Source organism: Melozone crissalis, unplaced genomic scaffold (genome assembly GCF_028551555.1).
Source record: "Melozone crissalis strain CALT ecotype California unplaced genomic scaffold, PUWL_Pcris_2 ptg000027l_1, whole genome shotgun sequence".
Classification (NCBI taxonomy): Eukaryota; Metazoa; Chordata; class Aves; order Passeriformes; family Passerellidae; genus Melozone; species Melozone crissalis.
Window position 1 is genome coordinate 1680343 of NW_026535805.1, and position 19030 is coordinate 1699372.

Genomic DNA, 19030 nt, shown 5'->3' on the forward strand with positions numbered 1-19030 from the left:
TGCCTTGCTAGTTTTTGAGAGACCTAACCTTCACCATACTTTTTGTATGGATAAGAACTCAGTCTTCTCAGTTAGGTGCTTTCACCTAGCTGGGAGCTTAGTGAGTAAAATACATGGAGGCTGTGCCTTTTGTGTGTGGCAGTATTAGTAAAGTTCTTGATAAGTGCAGAATTAGAGAATTTAGCGTATGGCACTAATGGAATACCTTTTTCCACTAGGGATGACCCAAGATTTCCTACTGTCCGTGGTGTCCTGAGAAGAGGCATGACAGTTGAAGGGCTAAAACAGTTTATTGCTGCTCAGGTGGGTATTTTCTTCTCATTCTTTGAATCTCCCTCGATAAGTTTCACAAATTTTTGTGAAGCTTCACTTAATGTACTTGTCACTGGGAGGTTTCTGCTTTTGAAGCTTTGCTACTTTGACATCTATTGCTTCAACAATGGTAGCACCTGTGAGTAGATGTTGGCAAAACGGACTTGCAGTTTTCTTACTTGGAGAAGGTTTATTTTGCAAGCTCAAAAACTGTTTTTAATGAAAACAAACCATAGAGAGTTTTCAGTTTAAAGAACTTTGTTTTAAATTAGTCTAAGAGCTAGAATATTCATATTAATGTGGCGTTGATTCGGGTTTTTTTTATCCAGGGCTCCTCTCGATCTGTTGTGAATATGGAGTGGGATAAAATCTGGTCCTTTAACAAAAAGGTATGTGTTTAGTCAGATTTGATGCTACTCCTGATGTCCTCTTTCTAGGATATGTAGAGAATCCAGCGTTCATTGGAGTGCTTATCACAACAAGTAGCAGTTGCAGTATGCTGCATCATTTGGCGCACTCTCAGGAAAATGGAATGTCCCCCCCTTCTAACCTGAAGAAACACTAATCCTATTGATTCTCCTATGCCAGTACTTACTTGCCTTCCTTAGTAGTACGGGAAAGGATAATGGTATTAATGCTGTAAATCTGATCTGAAAACTGCATTTCATTTTTCTGCTTTCAAGCTGCGAGCTATCTGTAAGAAGGTATTACTTAATGCTTTTTACCTTAGCATATAGCTTACAGTGCTGTAAGCATACATAGCATAAGCTATCATTTTGCAGCTTCATAGCACAGTCACACTTGCTTGTATAACAGGAGCTCTACAAACCCACTGAAAATGCATTATTCCTAGTTTTCAAAGGCTGCCCACCTCTGGTTTGGCTGATTTGTCAATATAAACACAAATTTTCCCTGATTTGGTTCACGTTGGCCGCGTTTCCTTTCTGTGGCAGAAGGACGAACGCACTGTGTGCTCTGCCTGGGGAGATCAAGCCAGCACTGCTGGAGTTTCTGACTGAATGGCAAATCAGGAATATTGCATCTTAACATGATGAGTTGCTTTTTGGCAGCAGATGCTTGGACACTATAATAAGGCGATTTGTTTTCATGAGGATTGCATATTTTGTGTGATTGTGGAAACACCTGTTATTTTGCATTGGTATTCCTGCTTGGTTTTGCTTAGATAGTACCCAGATCTGTTCATTTAAATAGTTTTTGCTTGTCTGGCATGTGTCTTTTAATTCTTCATGTATTTTGCATTTGATTTGCTACATACATGTAGGTTTATGAATTGGTTCTTTCTGTTGCTGCATAAATATATTTATGACTAACAACTGATTTGAGGGGAAGAATCCACAGTGGACTGTCAAGGCTCATTTTTTAAAAATTTACTTTTAAAGTGAGTTTCTTAGACCTCTGACTCAGCTCCTTGTACAGCACCATATTTATTAGCCAATTTTATTTACATGTGGCTGTGCAGATTGAAAGCTATCTGTAGTATGAGAAAAACCAGTTGGCTGCTTACAGGTAATTCTGAGCTCAAAGACTTTATCAGTGTGACAACTCATATTTTATACGTGATCCTGTAATTTTTAGCACCTGACGAGGGATTGCGAGTTTTAATGAATAAAATAAAGAGCCTGGTAATAACACTATAAAATCTGGTCATTTAACTATCAAAATTATGATATTAAATCATACAATACCCCTGCATTTTGAGAGATATACACAAGTCTTTTTTCAAAGTGTATGTCTAACATTTAGGTGCCTGACTTCAGGTACTACTAACTAATAAAGTGTGTCTTCTTAAAAGTATATCATCATATCACTTTATTATCTAATGTCAAGTAATTAGAAGCGAAATAATTTTCTCAAAAATATAGAAAAATATATAGCTGTGTAGCTTTTCATTTGAGGAGGAATAAACCAAGGAGAGCAAAAATTACTTCATATTAATAAAAGCAGGTGCTTTCCTTTGTGTCAGTTTCTAGTTGCCCAGGTAGATACTGGATATTCCTTTTGGCCTTAGATGACTGCTTTACTTGAATTAGGTATTTAAGTGCTTCTTCTGAACAGATTGACAAACCAGTATTTCAGGTATGAAAAATGCTGTAAGAAACTACAGCTGCTATGTTTGATAATGGGCAATAAAAATACAGGAAGACATCCTAGTGGTACCTTTTTCTTGCCAAACTCATGTTGTAGAAATCCAAATGAAGTAAATTTTATGGTTATTGCCTTATTATAGTATCTGATGTGTCTGTAATAAAATTGCAGACTTGATTGGTGCCTCCTCTGCAGCCCGTTCTGTCACTGATTCTGCTGGAGTACTGGCCTGGAAAATGAGTATGAGATCAGGTCTTGTGCTGCTGGAAAAAGAACAAACTCCACTTAAAAATTACTGCTTTAAATTTAGTTAACTAGAGAAAAAGCGATTCAGATGTAATTGTGTATGTGCACAGTAAAACTGTATCAGAGTACATTTTTTGTGTCTTCCCCATAAGGCATTGGGTCATAATTTTGGTTACTTCTGCTGTCAGTAGTACCCAATCCAGTTTTTACTCAGAGTATTTTTGTAAAGATTGGAAATTGTAAAGTATTATCACAACTTTCTCACTATTCTGTAGCTTTGGATGAAAGTGACATTAAAGCAAACTTTGAAAAAATGCAGTAACATAAAGAATACCAGTTAATATTCTTTTTTTTTTTTTTGTGGTGATTGTTTTGTAAAGCATCTCATTTTTTTGTCAGTGGCATATATTCATCATCCACCTCATTTGTTTTCTGTAGGTTATAGACCCAGTAGCACCTCGGTATACTGCTTTACTGAAAGATGCAGTGGTCCCAGTAAATATTCCTGAAGCTCAAGAGGAGATGAAAGAAGTGGCTAAACACCCAAAGGTTCTTGTTTTACTCTCTTAATATTCTTGTACTGCAGCTCAGTAAGGTTGGGAAGTACCTTAGCATGAGACAGTCAGGAAGGGGAGTCCTGCTTTTAGCTTGCTCAGATAGCTAATCTGATAGAGATCTATCCAAGGGGTACTTTTGTTTTGCCTCAAAATTGTCAAAAACTTCAACTGCTAAACATGTTTGCTCTTTTAAGAGGGAACTCTTTTTGTAAATATATACAGTGCATATAAAAGGTGCTCTAAAAGGCCTCTCTGGGAGTTTTCAGAAGAGTGAGTCATTACAAGTCTGGAATGCTACTCAAGCTGGTTTTCCTATTGTTTGATGCCAACTTTCACGAGGTTAAATATTAAATTTTATTCAAGCTCTGTTTACTGTATAGTACAGTAAACACTCTTTATCCATTAACAGTGAGGTGTTTTTTAAGTGGTTTATAAAATCAGGTTTTATATGGAGAGGTAACATATTAACTTGTTGATTCTGTCAATCTCTGGATTTTTAATATGACTTTTAAATTTGTATAGCAAATAGTTCTTATCAAAAGCTAAAGAACTTGCTGATTTGATACTTTTAGTATCCAGTAAACAGAGTAATATCCCTTAATAGGGAAGTGTGTTACTTTCTTGGTGCTACAAGTAACAAAGATACTTTCCTTTGAGTCAATTGTGCTGAAATGTCACTGAAAGCATCCCTTAACTTATATACACTTACACTAAGAAATGAGTGAATATTGCTGAGGCTTTGCTTCATTTCTTTGTTTTGATTTTGCTGCTCTGAGTGCTCCTGTAGCCATTTCTTGTAACTGAGAGTTGGACATTGGGTTTCCCCTCTTGCCCGTGGCTGATAACAAGGAAACAGATTTTGAGCAGATGTGGGAGCTGTGACTCTTCAAGGCTCAAAGACACTGAAGTTTGGTCAGATAAAAGCCAGCATATTAAAACATTGATAGTACCAGTAAATGCTTCCTCCAGTATGTAAGGAAATAAATACTGACTTAAATAAACAAATAGAAAACTCCTGACCAGCTGAGAAAGTCTGAACTCACAGCTGTCAGCCTTTTTAGAAAATAGAAGTTTATCTCAATTGTTGAGATACTTTAAAGCTGAATATTTTATAAGTGATGTAGTTCTAGTTTCTGTCTTTACAAACCTATGCAGCTAAAACAAAGTCCGTATATAACCTTATAAAAAAGCAGAAATTAGAGTTCTGAAATTAGTTTTGAAGGGAATTTGCCTAGCAAAATGGAAACTTGAGAAAAAATTTGGGTTTACCTCTGAGATCCTAAAGATTCATGGACCTTGCAATGGAAATGGAATATGCTGTCAGTGGATTTTTTGGGTGAATTATCAGGGGAATGCGGACAATGCCTGTAAAGAAGAAACTGGAGAGAGCTGTGGGAAAACATTGCAGCTTTGCATTACTGTTGTAGTCCATCTTCTGTCTTCATCTGTTTTCTTTGAAATGTATACCATTATTCACAGAATGCTGATGTTGGGTTGAAGCCTGTGTGGTACAGCTCCAGAGTCCTCATTGAGGGCGCAGATGCGGAGACCCTGGCAGAGGGAGAGGTGGTTACGTTCATAAATTGGGGCAATATCATCATCACCAAATTAAACAGGTAACCTGTACAGTGGCAGATGAAATTTATTTTTGCTTTTCAGCTTTTTGTTGTCTTTTATTTTAACAGGAAGCTTGTAACAGTAAAGAATTAATGGTTGGCAATATATGTCCATTCTATGAGTCTATGTTTATAAATCTACTTTGAAATATGCCATGAAACTGCATGTTAGCATAGGGTGTATATTGCTGTAGATTCAGGTTGGAAATCATTAGTCAGTCCTGATACTGCATGTCCCTCTCATCCAGTGCTCTCCATGATTCTGTGGCACTATTGCCACTGTAAAACAGCACTTTCAGACAGAAAAAAACCACCTGGAATGTTAACAACTTTCACCCCATAACAAATACTGCTTTTGCATACTGAGAAACTAAACCTGTCTCAGTTTTAGTTGCACAGCTGTTGAGGTGGGGAAGGGGACCATTTAATGTCATCACAGTATTTTTGAGGTGGTTGTCTTGAGTCCGTGCCAGAATGGAGTGAGCTCTGATAGAGAACATGAATATGCAAAGATTTTTCTCCCCATGCTTTTTACTCTATATTGATATTTAAGACAACAAAATTAATGGAGAACTTAAATGGCAGTGAATGCACTCTTTCATTTTCTATGATTCACTCTTCAATATTAACTCTGAACACTTGTTTTTGCAGTATTGAATCAGAACTGATCATTTAGGCTATACCATTATAATTTCTTTTTTCCTGTAGAAATTCAAGTGGAAAAATTGTGTCTATCAATGCCAAGTTGAACTTAGATAATAAGGACTTCAAAAAAACTACTAAGATCACTTGGTTGGCAGAAACTCCACGTTCACCCCTCATCCCAACTGTCTGTGTTAATTATGAGCACCTGATCACTAAGCCGGTTCTAGGTAAAGATGAGGACTTCAAGCAATATATCAACCGAAATAGCAAGGTGAGTTGTATTTTTGTCCCCTTTAATTCCACGAAACTTCATGTTGTTTGTTTTTTTGTTTAATACACGGTTTCTAGTTGTGGTTTTGAAAATAGAATTGCTTTTTTTGTTAAACAGATAAATTATGCCGGTGTATCTAGTTTCTGTGTTTCCATGTAACCTGTCATAATTTCAAAATTAAAATATTACTCTTGTTTATTCTCAGTTGTTACCAGGCTTTTACACATCTGAAAACAATAGTTTGAGTTTTTGTCTTGATACATTCTTATGATGTGGCATCTTCTTGCTAGTACGTGTTCTGCTGTTACTGGAATTAAATAACATTTTGACTCTTTGAAAAGGAGGAAATCACCATTATCCTTCTACCACTATTTCTTGCTGTTCCTTTGCTCTGTTAGACGTGGACTGATTTCATTTAATACTTACAGCAAGAAGAACTGATGCTGGGTGATCCATGCCTTAAGGAGTTAAAAAAAGGAGACATCATACAGCTTCAGAGGAGAGGATTCTATATTTGTGATCAGCCCTATGAGCCAGTGAGGTAAATTACCTGAGAATGGCCTAAACAGACTTCACAGAATTTGCTTTAGCTTGTTGTGTTTTAGTGTTTTCACACACACACATTGGTAGGAGTAATGTCATCTGCCAATATTTACTCATTACCATGATCTTTTTGAGGAATATCTCTGTGGACTAGCGTGGCTTTTATTTTTTTATTCCATTCCTGCCTCTTCAAACTGTCTTAAGCCAAGTATGTGGTACTTGAGGTCCAGCTAACCTGGATTTGGTAATGAGGTCATGGTTTTGTTGTGACTTGGAGTACAGAAATTAAGTAGCAGTGCTACAGGATAAAACAGGCATTTTTCCAATTAGGGTATGCATGCTACTTAATTGTAACACTTTCTTAGCAAGCTATTGAAATATCTACATGCAATTATGACATAAACATATAAATATTATAAAAAAGGAAAATGTGCATGTAAGAGGAATCATTGCAGATCCCCAGTTATGTAAAAGTAGATAATTACAGCCGTATATCAGAGATAAACTTGCAGCTGTGTGAAAGCATCTTTTAGAAAGAGTGGCCCATTTGTTTCAATAAATGTTTTATATTTATCTTTTATTTCCTATACTGTTGTGTTTTTTATAAATCTTTTTATAGTCCGTACAGCTGTAAAGATGCCCCGTGCATTTTGATTTACATCCCTGATGGACACACTAAAGAGATGCCAACATCTGGGTCAAAAGAGAAGACCAAAGCTGAAACTGCAAAGAAAGAGGTAAACTAGTGGTTTAGGAAAGTACCATAAAATGTGTGTGTGTGTGTGTGTGTGTGTATATATACTATACATCTCTTTCTGTACGAGATTACATGCTGAATACTTGGCTGCTTTTTTTTTTTCTTAAGGCAAGTTCAGCTGTAAAAGGAAAATCTGTTCCAGTTATTGGTCATACCTCTACTCCAGCCTGTGCTGAGTCATCTGAAGGTCACTTGATCATCTACAACAAGGTGGCTGCACAGGGTGATGTAGTTCGTGACTTGAAAGCTAAGAAGGCAGCAAAGGAAGATATTGATAAAGCTGTGAAACAACTGCTGGCCTTGAAAGCAGAATACAAGGAGAAGACAGGCCAGGAGTATAAACCAGGAAATCCTCCAGTATCTGGAACTGCACAGTCATCAAAGCCTGAGACCTCTGGTACCTTGGACAGTAAAGCCCTGTATGATAAAGTAGCAGAACAAGGAGAAGTGGTCCGAAAACTGAAAGCTGAGAAAGCATCTAAGGTGAGGATCAAAATAATCCTGTGGTTTTGTCTGGGTTTGCATAGCCCATTGTTCTCTCTCTGTGGAGGTGAATGGGTGCTTATGGATCCAGAGATTTTGTAGTAGTCATCATTTGGACTGGACTCTCTTCTGTCAAGACTTGTGTTTTCCAAAACTCATTTCTTCAGTTAGTTTTGTATGACCAAGTTTGTATTGGTGAATTTCCGTATTTCTTAGGCTGGTGCTCTGAAACATGGACCAAATTTACCCAACAGCAAGAGTTGATTAACTATCCAAATCAAGTCCTTGGGATTTAAATGCCTTGGCAATTCTTCATTTCTTTAACTCAGTATGGTCAAATTATGTGACTTCACAGGATTGAATTGTTGCTGTTTAGACCTCGAAACAAAGCTCCAAAACCAGAAAGATCCAAATGCCACAGATGTTTTTGAGAATCTTCCTGTCTGTAACTGTACATAGCAAACATAGCTACTATTAGCTGTGTTATTTTCTTTCGTTTTAATGCAGCGCAAGAAGAGAAGGAAAATAACATAGTTTGCCCAGTGGTTAAATAATGTTGATAGTAGTAGTATCTTGATGGCACTATAAAATCGAAATAAATGAGAAAATCTAAATTAATTCATTGTTACAATTTTACTTAGGACAGTTAGGGTTGTACATCCCCTAAGAGGAGTTACTTTGTTAAAATAGGAAATTAGTAGAGAAAACTTCTCTGAATAACTCCACTAAGTACTTAGAAAACTGAATAGGTGCACATAAACTGCAGGTGTTTTAATGAAAGTATTTATGGTATTCTTGAGAATCTTACGTCTCTATATCTTTGTTCCTCCTTCTTTCTGCCCCTTCCTTTCTTCTTTCAGGATGAGATAGGTGCTGCTGTGGAAGTCCTTTTATCCCTAAAGGCAGAATACAAACGACAGACAGGCCAGGAGTACAAGCCTGGAAGCCCACCTGTGGCCTTTGTCCCTCCTCAGTGTTCTCCTGTTCCCACTCCTCCATCCCCATGTCGAGTAGACAGCAAGGCTCTGTACAGCAGAGTAGCTCAACAAGGAGATGTGGTCCACAAGCTCAAATCAGAGAAGGCTTCAAAGGTGTTCTACCTGTGCATACTTCTGAGTGGAACAGTGTCTTCATTTTAGGCTAAAACCCAATGGCAGGTTTTGTGAAATTTGAGGAGCACAATTTCTAAGCTAGTTCCATGAAATGCTTTCCCAAATTCTCTTGAGCTGATGATATGGCTGACTGCATGAGTTATGTGTTAGTGCATGGCAAATAAATAAGTTCTTTTTTAGTCAGAGAAGATAAGTGAAGCAGAATATAGGCAGTACCTTGAAAGAAGGGCTGTAACTTGGAGGCAGAATGGCAGCAATAAATTTGGGAATTACCTGATCATGACCAAAGAACCATTATTTATTCAGAATCTGTATATTTGGTGCTATTCTCCAGTGTGCAGCTCGTGGACTGCTGTAACTGGAGAGGATTAAGTCACCTAAATGGGAGGCTTTTATGGCACAGAAATCAGCCCTTACCTACACTACCTGATTTGGTCCTTTGGTATACTACTTGTAGGTATTCTGGCTAAAAAGTTTTACTACAGAACTTAGTAATAACAGCTTATACTCACAGGATAGCTCTAGAAGTTTTATTGCAACAGCTGTGTTAGTGCCATTCTAGTAATTTGTGTTATCTCAGCTATTGTGTTACACCTCTACCCTTATTTCTACCCTTATCTGCAACTGCTGTTTTTTCTCTCTTGCTTCAGGAACAAATAGATGAGGCTGTGAAAATTCTTTTAAACCTAAAAGCAGAATATAAACAAAAGACAGGTCAAGAGTACAAGCCTGGAAATCCACCCTCAACGCCTCCTTGTCTATCTTCCACTGCACTTCCATCTCCTGTCTGCTGCAGTAACTTGGCAAACTGTAGCTTAGTGGATGGCAAAGCACTTTATGATACTGTAGCTGAGCAAGGGGAAGTGGTTCGCAGACTCAAGGCAGAGAAAGCTTCCAAGGTACAACGGGCGTTAGAGTGAGCAATTGTAATTGTAATCACATTTGGCCACTGGGGGGAAATCTTTCACCAAGTAGTGATCAAGCTCCCCTATGTCCAGGCCATGCATGCTCTGATAACGCCAAACAGAACTGTTCTGGTGCTGGATACTTTCCTGACTCAGTTATACAAGGTCAAACTTAACCTCTCGTATCTAGGTGAATAGGCACGAGCATGGTAGATATTGACCCTGCAGAAGTGTTTAATGTATTTTACTATCCCTTGCTGTATTTGGGACGAGTGACTGTTCAACTATCTAGTGTGCTGCAGCAATAGCAAGACCTTTCAAAATGAGACAAATTCAGTGATGGTTGTGGAAAAGAGCACAAGGCAAACCTGCAGCTTTTTAGGTGCTTCTGGGGGGCAGGGGGGTTTCTGCCTGTATTTCCACCTTGCAAAATTAGTTTTGGTGTTGGGTTGTTTTTGGGGGGCTTTTTTGTTGGTTGGTTAGGTTGGTTTCGTAGCCTGATAATCAATGCTTCTGGCCAGTTCTCTCTTTAATTCTCACCAGTAAATCTTGCTATTTGTCCTCCACACAGGATCAAATAGACGAAGCAGTAAAACTCCTCCTTTCTCTGAAAGCTGACTACAAGGAAAAGACTGGGCAGGAGTACAAACCAGGACAACCACCAGCAGCTCAGGGGACTTTGCCTCAGACATCAAACACGGTACCCAGTGGTCCAGACACTCCTGAAGCTAAAGCCCTGTTTAGCAAAGTAGCTCTTCAAGGAGATGAAGTTAGGAAATTAAAAGCAGAAAAAGCAGACAAGGTAATAACATACACTGTAGTGTAAAAATGTAATATATGTATTTAAATCTAAAACTGTCTTTGAAATTCAGTGTGATTATGGGAATTAAAAATGTAAAAAAATTTACACCTTTAAAATAGGCAGCATTTGAATTCTGAGATCTGAATCATTCTTTTAAAATTAAATATGCTGTCAGGTATGATCCTATAAATGTAAGCACATTGAAGTTAAGTACTGATTTATGCAGATTTTTCTGCCAACAGTCAGTGAATGTCCATAAAGCCATATAGATTTTTTTTTTTATAGAGCTATAGTATTCCTTGATTTCTCTATATTTTTCTACTTTTTTCTTCAAGGAAAAGATAGATGTGGCTGTTAAAGAACTTCTTCAGTTGAAGGCCCAGTATAAGTCTGTTGCAGGAGTTGACTATAAACCAGTGTCTGCTAGTGGTGTAGATGACAAAGACAAAAAGAAGAAAGAGAAGGAGAACAAGTCTGAAAAGCAGAGTAAGCAACAGAAGCATAATGATGGCCCCAAAAAAGAACCTTTGCAAGGACAGAGTGGGAATGAGCGCTCCTCAGATGGATCAGGAGAGGGCCAAGGCCCTAAGAAACAAACCAGGTAAAGATGCAATCTCTAATCTTATTGGATAGAACCATCAACTGTCTACCTCTGCTCAGATTTAGAGTGTGATACATTTCTCATTTCACTTGAAGGTGGGGACATTTGTAAAATAATTGTATTGATTTTCATCTTCAGGATTGAGCCAAAAGCAAGTTACCAAAGTTTACTTAGTGTCAGTTGTGCCTCAGCATCCTGTATTGTTAATGTCACTGGGAATTTTTTGTGCTTATTATTTTCTTCTGTAAATGTGCTGCTGTGTCTTGCTGAAAGTTTAGAGGTCTTTTTACAGCATGTATTATGCATCACTATGTATTTACTGTTTCATATACATAAACAATATATTAGAGACAAGAGATGTGGTTATTTTGTATAGAAATAATGGCAGAAAAAATGTATTTCCCTCCTTGAAAACCTCTCTGTTTGTAGAGATGTAAAACCTTTACTTTTGTGTTCTATCATTTGAATCTGTTGAGTTTAACCTTCTTTAGAATCCTGTAGGTTTTTTGGTTATCCTTATTTTGAGGTAGGGTCAGTTTTCTGTCCCAAACAGTGTGACTGACCATTCACATGAATGGTGAATTGAGTTGCAGGTCTTTCCTGAAATTTTAGCTACTGGCTAGGTAGGAAATGTTTAAAATAAAGAGTAAAACAGCTTACACACAGGTCTGGTTAATCTTAGGTTCTTACTGGACTGCTTACTGGTAGTTGGGTTTTTTAATGTGTTGCTGTGAGGTTCTTTGATACAGCCATAGTGAGAATTGGAAGTATTCAAACCATACTAAATAATTGGAACTGTTCATTAAATATTAATATTAAATATTCTTGTTAGGATAAGGAAATACTAGCAACTCCCACCAGCCAAAACTTAGCCTTTTGATGTAAAACTAAAACATTCTCTTCCACCTTATTATTCCATACCTCCTGCCCCAAGAGAGAAGAGAAGGAAAAGGGTTAGGATAAGTTTCTTGGCTAAATGCTGAATGGTTCTTTTGTCATACCATAGGCTGGGTCTAGAAGCTAAAAAAGAAGAAAATCTTTCAGAATGGTTCTCTCAGGTAAGTGCACATCAGTTTGATTTGATTGTTTCATTCTGTTATAAATCAATGTGTGTTTGGGATTTACATCCTGATTGAGTTTCTTTTTGTTTTTTCAATACAAAGCAAAGTATTTGCTCTTTTCTATGTCTTATGTTATCATGGTCTTAAATAGAAATGCCTTGCAGTGAAGATCTGAATAAATTTAATAAGCTGTAAAAAGGGTGAGTGTCAACCACCCAACCTTATTATATATAATACATATGGTTTCCATGTTTCATACCTGAATAAAAAACTTAGTTGAAATTACAGGAATTTCACAGACTTGAAAGTTTTATTTCAGCTCCAGGTGATGCATAACAGAAGTGAATATCTGTTGATGCTTAACAATTTTGCTGGCTTGTGAGATTGAAAACAAGCCAGGTTGAGATGATTAGTTTTGATTAGTCTTGTTATGAGAGACTGTAAGTAGCTGTCAGTAGTGTACATTTCCTGTCAGTAGTATAATTTTTGCCTGTACTCCAAGAAATAAAAGTCTCCTCTGACATGAGCTAGAGACATTTCTTACACAAGTGCAGGTTTTTTTGTTCCTGAAAAGCAGCTATAGTCTCTTACTTGGGTTCATGAAATTCAGTTTTAGTTAAGTGTTTACAGTATCCAGACCTATTATTAAGCTTAGTGTTCCTGGTTAACCTTCTCTAGGTAACACAAATGACCCTAAATTATATCTTAGCTGCTAACAATTTGAGCAGTTTTAAGTAGGAGATTCTCTTGAGTTGCATGACACACACTTGAATTATTGAATGTTCTCTGTGCACAAACTGAAACTTCAGCCTCTGATTAATCTTTTGCAAGGTGATCACAAAATCAGAGATGATTGAATACTACGATGTCAGTGGCTGTTACATTCTTCGTCCTTGGGCTCATGCTATTTGGGAAGCCATCAAAGACTTCTTTGATGCAGAGATCAAGAAACTTGGAGTGGAAAACTGCTACTTCCCCATGTTTGTGTCCCAGGCTGCCTTAGAGACAGAGAAGTCTCATATTGCTGACTTTGCTCCTGAGGTACACTTCAAACATTCATTTTAATCTGACTATAAGAAAACCCAACCACTTAGACTGCAGCTGGGTATAAAGTAAGTTTGGGATTAGAGTCTATTTTCCCAAACTTGTTTTTTATTTTCTCCTTTTTGTAGGTTGCTTGGGTCACAAGATCTGGGAAAACAGAACTGGCTGAACCAATTGCTATACGTCCCACAAGTGAAACAGGTGAGTCTCTTTTCATGTAGTTTGGCCGTAAACTTATGTGTGAAGTTCTATGTAGAGTGTAGCTGGTAGACAGAAGAGTCCTTTCTGAAAAGTGGAAGCCCCCATTTTTCAGAATGTTTTCTGTAACTCCTTAGGAAAAGTTCCTAATCTTGTTGCTGCTCATAGCAAATCCACATTATATGTTCCCTTAAATAGACATTTTTAGGAAATGCATACTTTTTCAGAATTTTTTTGGTTAGTATCCTGAAGACTGACTTACTTTGTCTGAAAACACATTTGATTATTTGGTTTATAGTGTTTATAAGAAATTTTTTTCAACTCATGACTCACTTCAGTTTTGCATGTGTTTTGACTGTAACTGTTCCTCTGAGTCATTTAAATAAGCATTTTAAGACCTAAGACTGGGTGAGTTTTTAATTGAGTCAGGTGTAGCAAAGCATCCTGAAATCTTGAGGTCAGGGAGTTCCTATTTGTGAGCCCAGGTGTATTTACCATACTGTAAGCCAGCAATTCAAACCCAGTGTCATTAAATAATAAGCTCTGGATTGTACTTTGACCAGCAGCAACCAAGCTCTTTTGCAGAGACTTGGGATGAAGTGGAAGTACTCTGGTGAAAATGTTATGTATTAAGACAAAAAAATCTGTTTTAAAGTAACTGAAACATGAAAGCATAATTCTCACAGCAGAGAATGTTAAGCTTATATGTAGCAAAAGGAAAAGTTTGACATAAATGTCTTTATTGTGTGGAGACTCAAAGCTGCTTTCTTTTTACAGTAATGTATCCTTCCTATGCAAAGTGGGTGCAGTCACACAGGGATCTTCCTATCAAGCTTAATCAGTGGTGCAGTGTTGTGGTATGTGTACACAATTCCTGAGTACCTCTTCTTATCACAAGTGCAGTGTAGGACAGTTATTCTCTGTGGACTTGGCATGATCATAATGATCACAGCACATATTTCAAAGCAAAATTGTTACCATGGTTTATAGGATATGTTTTTCTCAGTGTTTCTAATAAAACATTCTTTATCATTGTATGTGGTTGATTGTATTAAGTAGAAATCTGACTAGTTGGCTTTTTTATCTTTATTGAAGGTTTTCTCATACTTGCTTATAAACATTATTTGTAAGAATAATTTGACACTTCAGAGTGTTAATTTTGTTTGCTTCTGCCCCTCCAGCGCTGGGAGTTCAAACATCCCCAGCCTTTCCTTCGCACTCGTGAGTTCCTTTGGCAGGAGGGTCACACAGCATTTGCCACATATGAAGAAGCAGCGGAGGAGGTAAAAACAAATGCACTGGTGCTTCTCCTTTCAGGACGTTACCTTACTCCATAGCAACACAAACAAATCTTTGTACTGAGATCTCAAGGATATCTTTTTTTTTGAGCGCCCTTGTGAAAAATGCCAAGTTTATTAGAACCAATTTTTTTCTCAGATGTAACTCATTTCTGATGCTTCATTCTCTACAAACAATATGGGGAATTTGAAGAGTGTGATATATAGTGTGTGCTTACCTTAAAATTATTTTTCTTAAAAATACTTAAAAATCAGTTTTCCTTAAAAATTTGAATAATGCATTCACGTGTTTACTGCCAGAAGTTTTAAAACTTTCTTTGTCCAGTTTTAAAACTTTTTTCCTTGTTTTCTGTCATGACTTGTAGTTGTTGCTTTTTGACTCAGGGAAAATAACATCCAAAGGTTGAAGTAATTGAAAAAAATCTTAGTTTCTAAACATAGTTTTGAGAAAGTGTTAAATCTTAGAGATTTCAGACTCTGTCACATAAAAATATTTCAAGATTTAACAAATGCTAAATACTGAGTAATTCTGAAGATCGTTTGTTTCTCATAGGTGCTGCAGATACTTGATCTCTATGCTCGGGTGTATGAGGATCTCTTGGCAATACCTGTTGTGAAAGGAAGAAAGACAGAGAAAGAGAAGTTTGCTGGGGGGGATTATACAACCACTTTAGAGGCATTTATATCTGCCAGTGGAAGAGCTATCCAGGTACTTTATTATTATTAATAACAATAATCTATAATATAATAATATAGTATTTTTCTCATTAAATATAGGAAGATAAATATTTAAACTGATACTTCGTGGACTTAACTTTCCATTGAATAGAATTTTCTGTGTGCATCTATTTCAGGGAGCAACATCACATCATTTAGGGCAGAATTTCTCAAAGATGTTTGAAATTGTGTTTGAAGACCCCAAGAAGCCAGGAGAAAAACAGTTTGCTTATCAGAATTCCTGGGGCATTACCACTCGGACTATTGGCGTAATGACAATGATTCATGGAGATAACATGGGATTGGTACTCCCACCTCGTGTAGCCTGTATTCAGGTGTGTAAAATGCCTTAAACTGCTTTAGTTTCCTTTCTTGTCTTGGAATTCATAAGTGTTTCATGTCAGGCATCTGAAACACTTAATATAGGATGGAGCTGTCTAGTTAGAGAGTAGCTGTGTGAAGTTAATACAAGTCATTAGGATACTTGTGGTGGACCAGTCCCCTTTGATATTTCATCCATTTGAAGTAATGTTATCTGTGCCATTAGCATGAAAAGTGAAATGTGTGCTTCATTTCTGAGAGCATGAAGGAAATTACTGGAACAGAGGGCCACAATATTGGTTTCAAGTTTTTTATAACTATGAGCTAATTTTTTTTTTGTAGCATAAAGTACATGTCCTGTTCTATTGCAGGTTGTAATTATTCCCTGTGGTATCACAAACTCCCTTTCTGAAGAGGACAGAGAGGCTCTGTTGAAGAAATGTAATGAATATCGTAGCAGGCTGCTTGCTGTCAGCATCCGTGTCCGGGCTGATTTAAGAGACAACTACTCACCTGGCTGGAAGTTCAACCACTGGGAACTAAAGGTACTTTTCTTTCCAGGAGGGGTTTTGAAGCCTAGGTGAGGGGAATATATGAGGTATGCTATGTGTGCCCTCTGTTCTGAAAGCAGATGTGTTCTGTAAACTAAAATCTGCTGCCTGATAATCAGTGATCGCTTTAGTGAAGGAAAGGTGTTTTCAGAGACTTATTCTGTTTGCTAGGATTTGCATGTCATTAGGGATTTTTAAACCTCCAGGGCTCTACTTAGAGCCTAGAAATACCTAGAAATTTAAATTAGTCGCATTTTTAGAAATGTGTACTAATACTTCAGTGTGTCCTGACTCACAGCAGAGCCTTCTGTGCATACAGCAGAACAGAGAAGATAAACCTGCAGTGTCAGAAAAGAAAGGAGCAATTTTTTTGTTTCAATATTACCATGTTCCCCTCATATAGCACATGAGAGGAACAGTTCTGCTTCCTCTAATATAAGAGGCTTTTATAAAACAGAAATAGTGAGCAGAATAAAACAGTGGTAATAATGGTAGTTAAAAATTGAATGACGTGTTGAGTGTTGGTTTGAAATCTTATTTTTATTCTGAATGTAAAATCAGTTTCAATATGTTAATCTTCCAAGTAACCTGATGGAAGTGACCCAAATTGTTCAAAATTCCTGTTGTCTCAAGGTTCTCTTCCCTTTGTGTAACCTTTTTTTTTTACTGGACGATTTTTGAAGGAGACACACAGCACGGGGTAAACTTGATGTTTTTCACAAAATCTACTAATGTGTCCAGTATAATACCTAAACTGCAGCTTCAGGCTCATTGCAGGAACAATGCACTCCTTTTATTGAGTGTATAAGGAATTTTGTAGGGTAAAAAATACAGAGGTGCTGGAATAAGAAGTAAAAGAATTAACTGGAAAATATTTTGCCTTATGCACTTGTCAGTGTAGCAGACTTCTGATGTTACTTCCTAAAAGAGCCAAGTCAGTGGTACTTCTTTTGTATTGTCTGGTATTAGTTCCACTGCTTTCTTGGGAAATCTTCCTAAGGGACCATGAACTATTCTTTCACTTAGTAATATTACAGTTAGAAGTACTGGATACTCCCTTCCAAGTTTTTATTATGGAAACAATGCTTTGTGGGCATAAGCTAGAATGTTCAGTTTGAATTGCTTGTTAATAACAGTTTTGAGTAGCTCTTTATGTATTAGATAGTAGATGTAGTAGTAGATAGTTCATTGATCAGATGGATTTTACTGTACTATTCACCTTTTTAGCACAATTAAGGTAGTGGAGGCAGAGGAAGTTTAGGGAATCACTTGGAAGCTGTGAACCTGAGGAGATTCCAGAGTACACAGTGCATAGAAAGCTTGGTACAGGTTTTGATTCTCTTGTTCATCTTTTGAACACTGTGGAATGGTTTTAGCTTATAAACCTACTGATTCAATTTCCTTGAGGGAGATGGGGGGAACAGTCCTCCCAAACGTATTTCTATTCACTCTTTTCATTTCCTGTGGAAGAATGTGTGCCCTCTGGGATACATGTTGGGATGTAGAGAAAGTAAGTTACACATTAGACTCTTAACTGACTCTTTTCACTAACATGGAAAATCTTTTTGCCTGATGGTGTAAGAGGGATGAGAAATTACATCTTACCACCAAAGTTTATCAACTTTGATATGATAAACTTTGATGAACTCTGAATTACTTGAAATTACTTACTTTGCTAAAACAATTAGCTGTTTGTAGTCAAATGTTCAATGCAATTAATGTTGATATTAGGGCTGTAATTAGCAGAACTTTTGCTGTTTGCTGTTAAAACAATACCCGTTGAATGCTATTGAAAGCATTCTTTGAAAACAGAATTAAATGTGTTATTTGGTGAACTAGAACATTATAATTATAATTAGTGTGGAGGTCTTAATTGTTCAGACTTAAAAAATCTGATTTGCAGTATGTGGGATAACTTAGTGCAGTTTCAGCAGTGCCTCAGTATTACTTGCATGCTGGCACTGATGCAGTCTCCAAGCTAGTGAAGCAGGGTAGAATGCACAAGTGAAAAGAATGTGGGTGGGAAAGACAGAAATTCATTAAAACTTTGGAATATATAGTGATTTTTTTTTCCAAAGAAACTTAAATATATCAAGTGGGTCTATACTAAGACTGGACTTTAAAACAAACAAAAAGCCACAGAGAGAAAATGAACTATTGTGAGAATTTCTTCTTCCTCCTAACTACTAATTCTTTTTTTCCACGAAGGGTGTCCCAGTCAGAGTTGAAGTGGGACCACGAGACATGAAGAGCCAACAGTTTGTAGCTGTGAGAAGAGACACAGGGCAGAAGCTGACATTGTCTGAACATGAAGCAGAAGAGAAACTTAAACAGATCTTGGAGGAGATCCATGCAAACCTTTACAGCAGGTAAACTAAGAGTTACAGTAAATGGCTCTACTAATCACAGATGCCCTTCATTTGTCAGAAGAACTTCTCACATTAATGGTTTATCTGTGGAGAAGGACAGGTTAGGCTCATCTTCCTGTTTGTGTTGTATAATGTTCTACCTCTTAAACTCCTTCACATTCAGCAATAGGAGCTGCCTGTTGTTCTTAAGAAACAGAAGGTAAAAGATTGTGAACTTACTTTAAAAAATACATCCATGAGTTCACATGTATTATTAATAAATAGATACACCATAAACACACCATAAATAGATGTGACCCATTGGTCATTATGTGGCCAATGACCTTAACACTGCCCAAGCAAGGGCAGCAGAGCTGGTGAAGGGTGTAGAGCACAAATCCTGTGAAGAGTGGCTGAGGCAGTGGAGGGGTGTTTCTTCTGGAGATAAGGAAGCTCAGGGGGAACATTATCACTCTCTACAACTACCTGGAAGGAGGTGTAGTCAGGTGAGAGTTGGTCTCTTCTTCCTGGTAACA

At 37.2% G+C, this 19030-nt stretch overlaps 1 protein-coding gene across 6 annotated transcripts in view; it reads left to right on the forward strand.

The window, feature by feature from the left end:
* Positions 1 to 19030, forward strand: part of EPRS1 (glutamyl-prolyl-tRNA synthetase 1) — a 37516-nt gene that overhangs the window by 14505 nt on the left and 3981 nt on the right. Inside the window, exons 11-32 of one of the 6 annotated variants that reach the window (XM_054280298.1) lie at positions 219 to 303; positions 642 to 701; positions 996 to 1016; positions 3103 to 3213; positions 4701 to 4837; positions 5546 to 5753; positions 6182 to 6294; positions 6916 to 7033; positions 7162 to 7536; positions 8397 to 8627; positions 9299 to 9547; positions 10125 to 10355; positions 10691 to 10956; positions 11963 to 12014; positions 12849 to 13058; positions 13190 to 13262; positions 14037 to 14116; positions 14441 to 14542; positions 15111 to 15266; positions 15412 to 15609; positions 15967 to 16140; positions 18355 to 18515. In XM_054280298.1, coding sequence (XP_054136273.1) covers positions 219 to 303; positions 642 to 701; positions 996 to 1016; positions 3103 to 3213; positions 4701 to 4837; positions 5546 to 5753; positions 6182 to 6294; positions 6916 to 7033; positions 7162 to 7536; positions 8397 to 8627; positions 9299 to 9547; positions 10125 to 10355; positions 10691 to 10956; positions 11963 to 12014; positions 12849 to 13058; positions 13190 to 13262; positions 14037 to 14116; positions 14441 to 14542; positions 15111 to 15266; positions 15412 to 15609; positions 15967 to 16140; positions 18355 to 18515 — 3411 coding nt within the window. The remainder of the gene's footprint in view (positions 1 to 218; positions 304 to 641; positions 702 to 995; positions 1017 to 3102; positions 3214 to 4700; positions 4838 to 5545; positions 5754 to 6181; positions 6295 to 6915; positions 7034 to 7161; positions 7537 to 8396; positions 8628 to 9298; positions 9548 to 10124; positions 10356 to 10690; positions 10957 to 11962; positions 12015 to 12848; positions 13059 to 13189; positions 13263 to 14036; positions 14117 to 14440; positions 14543 to 15110; positions 15267 to 15411; positions 15610 to 15966; positions 16141 to 18354; positions 18516 to 19030) is intronic. The other 5 variants (XM_054280300.1, XM_054280301.1, XM_054280303.1 and 2 more) reach the window with 5 other exon arrangements.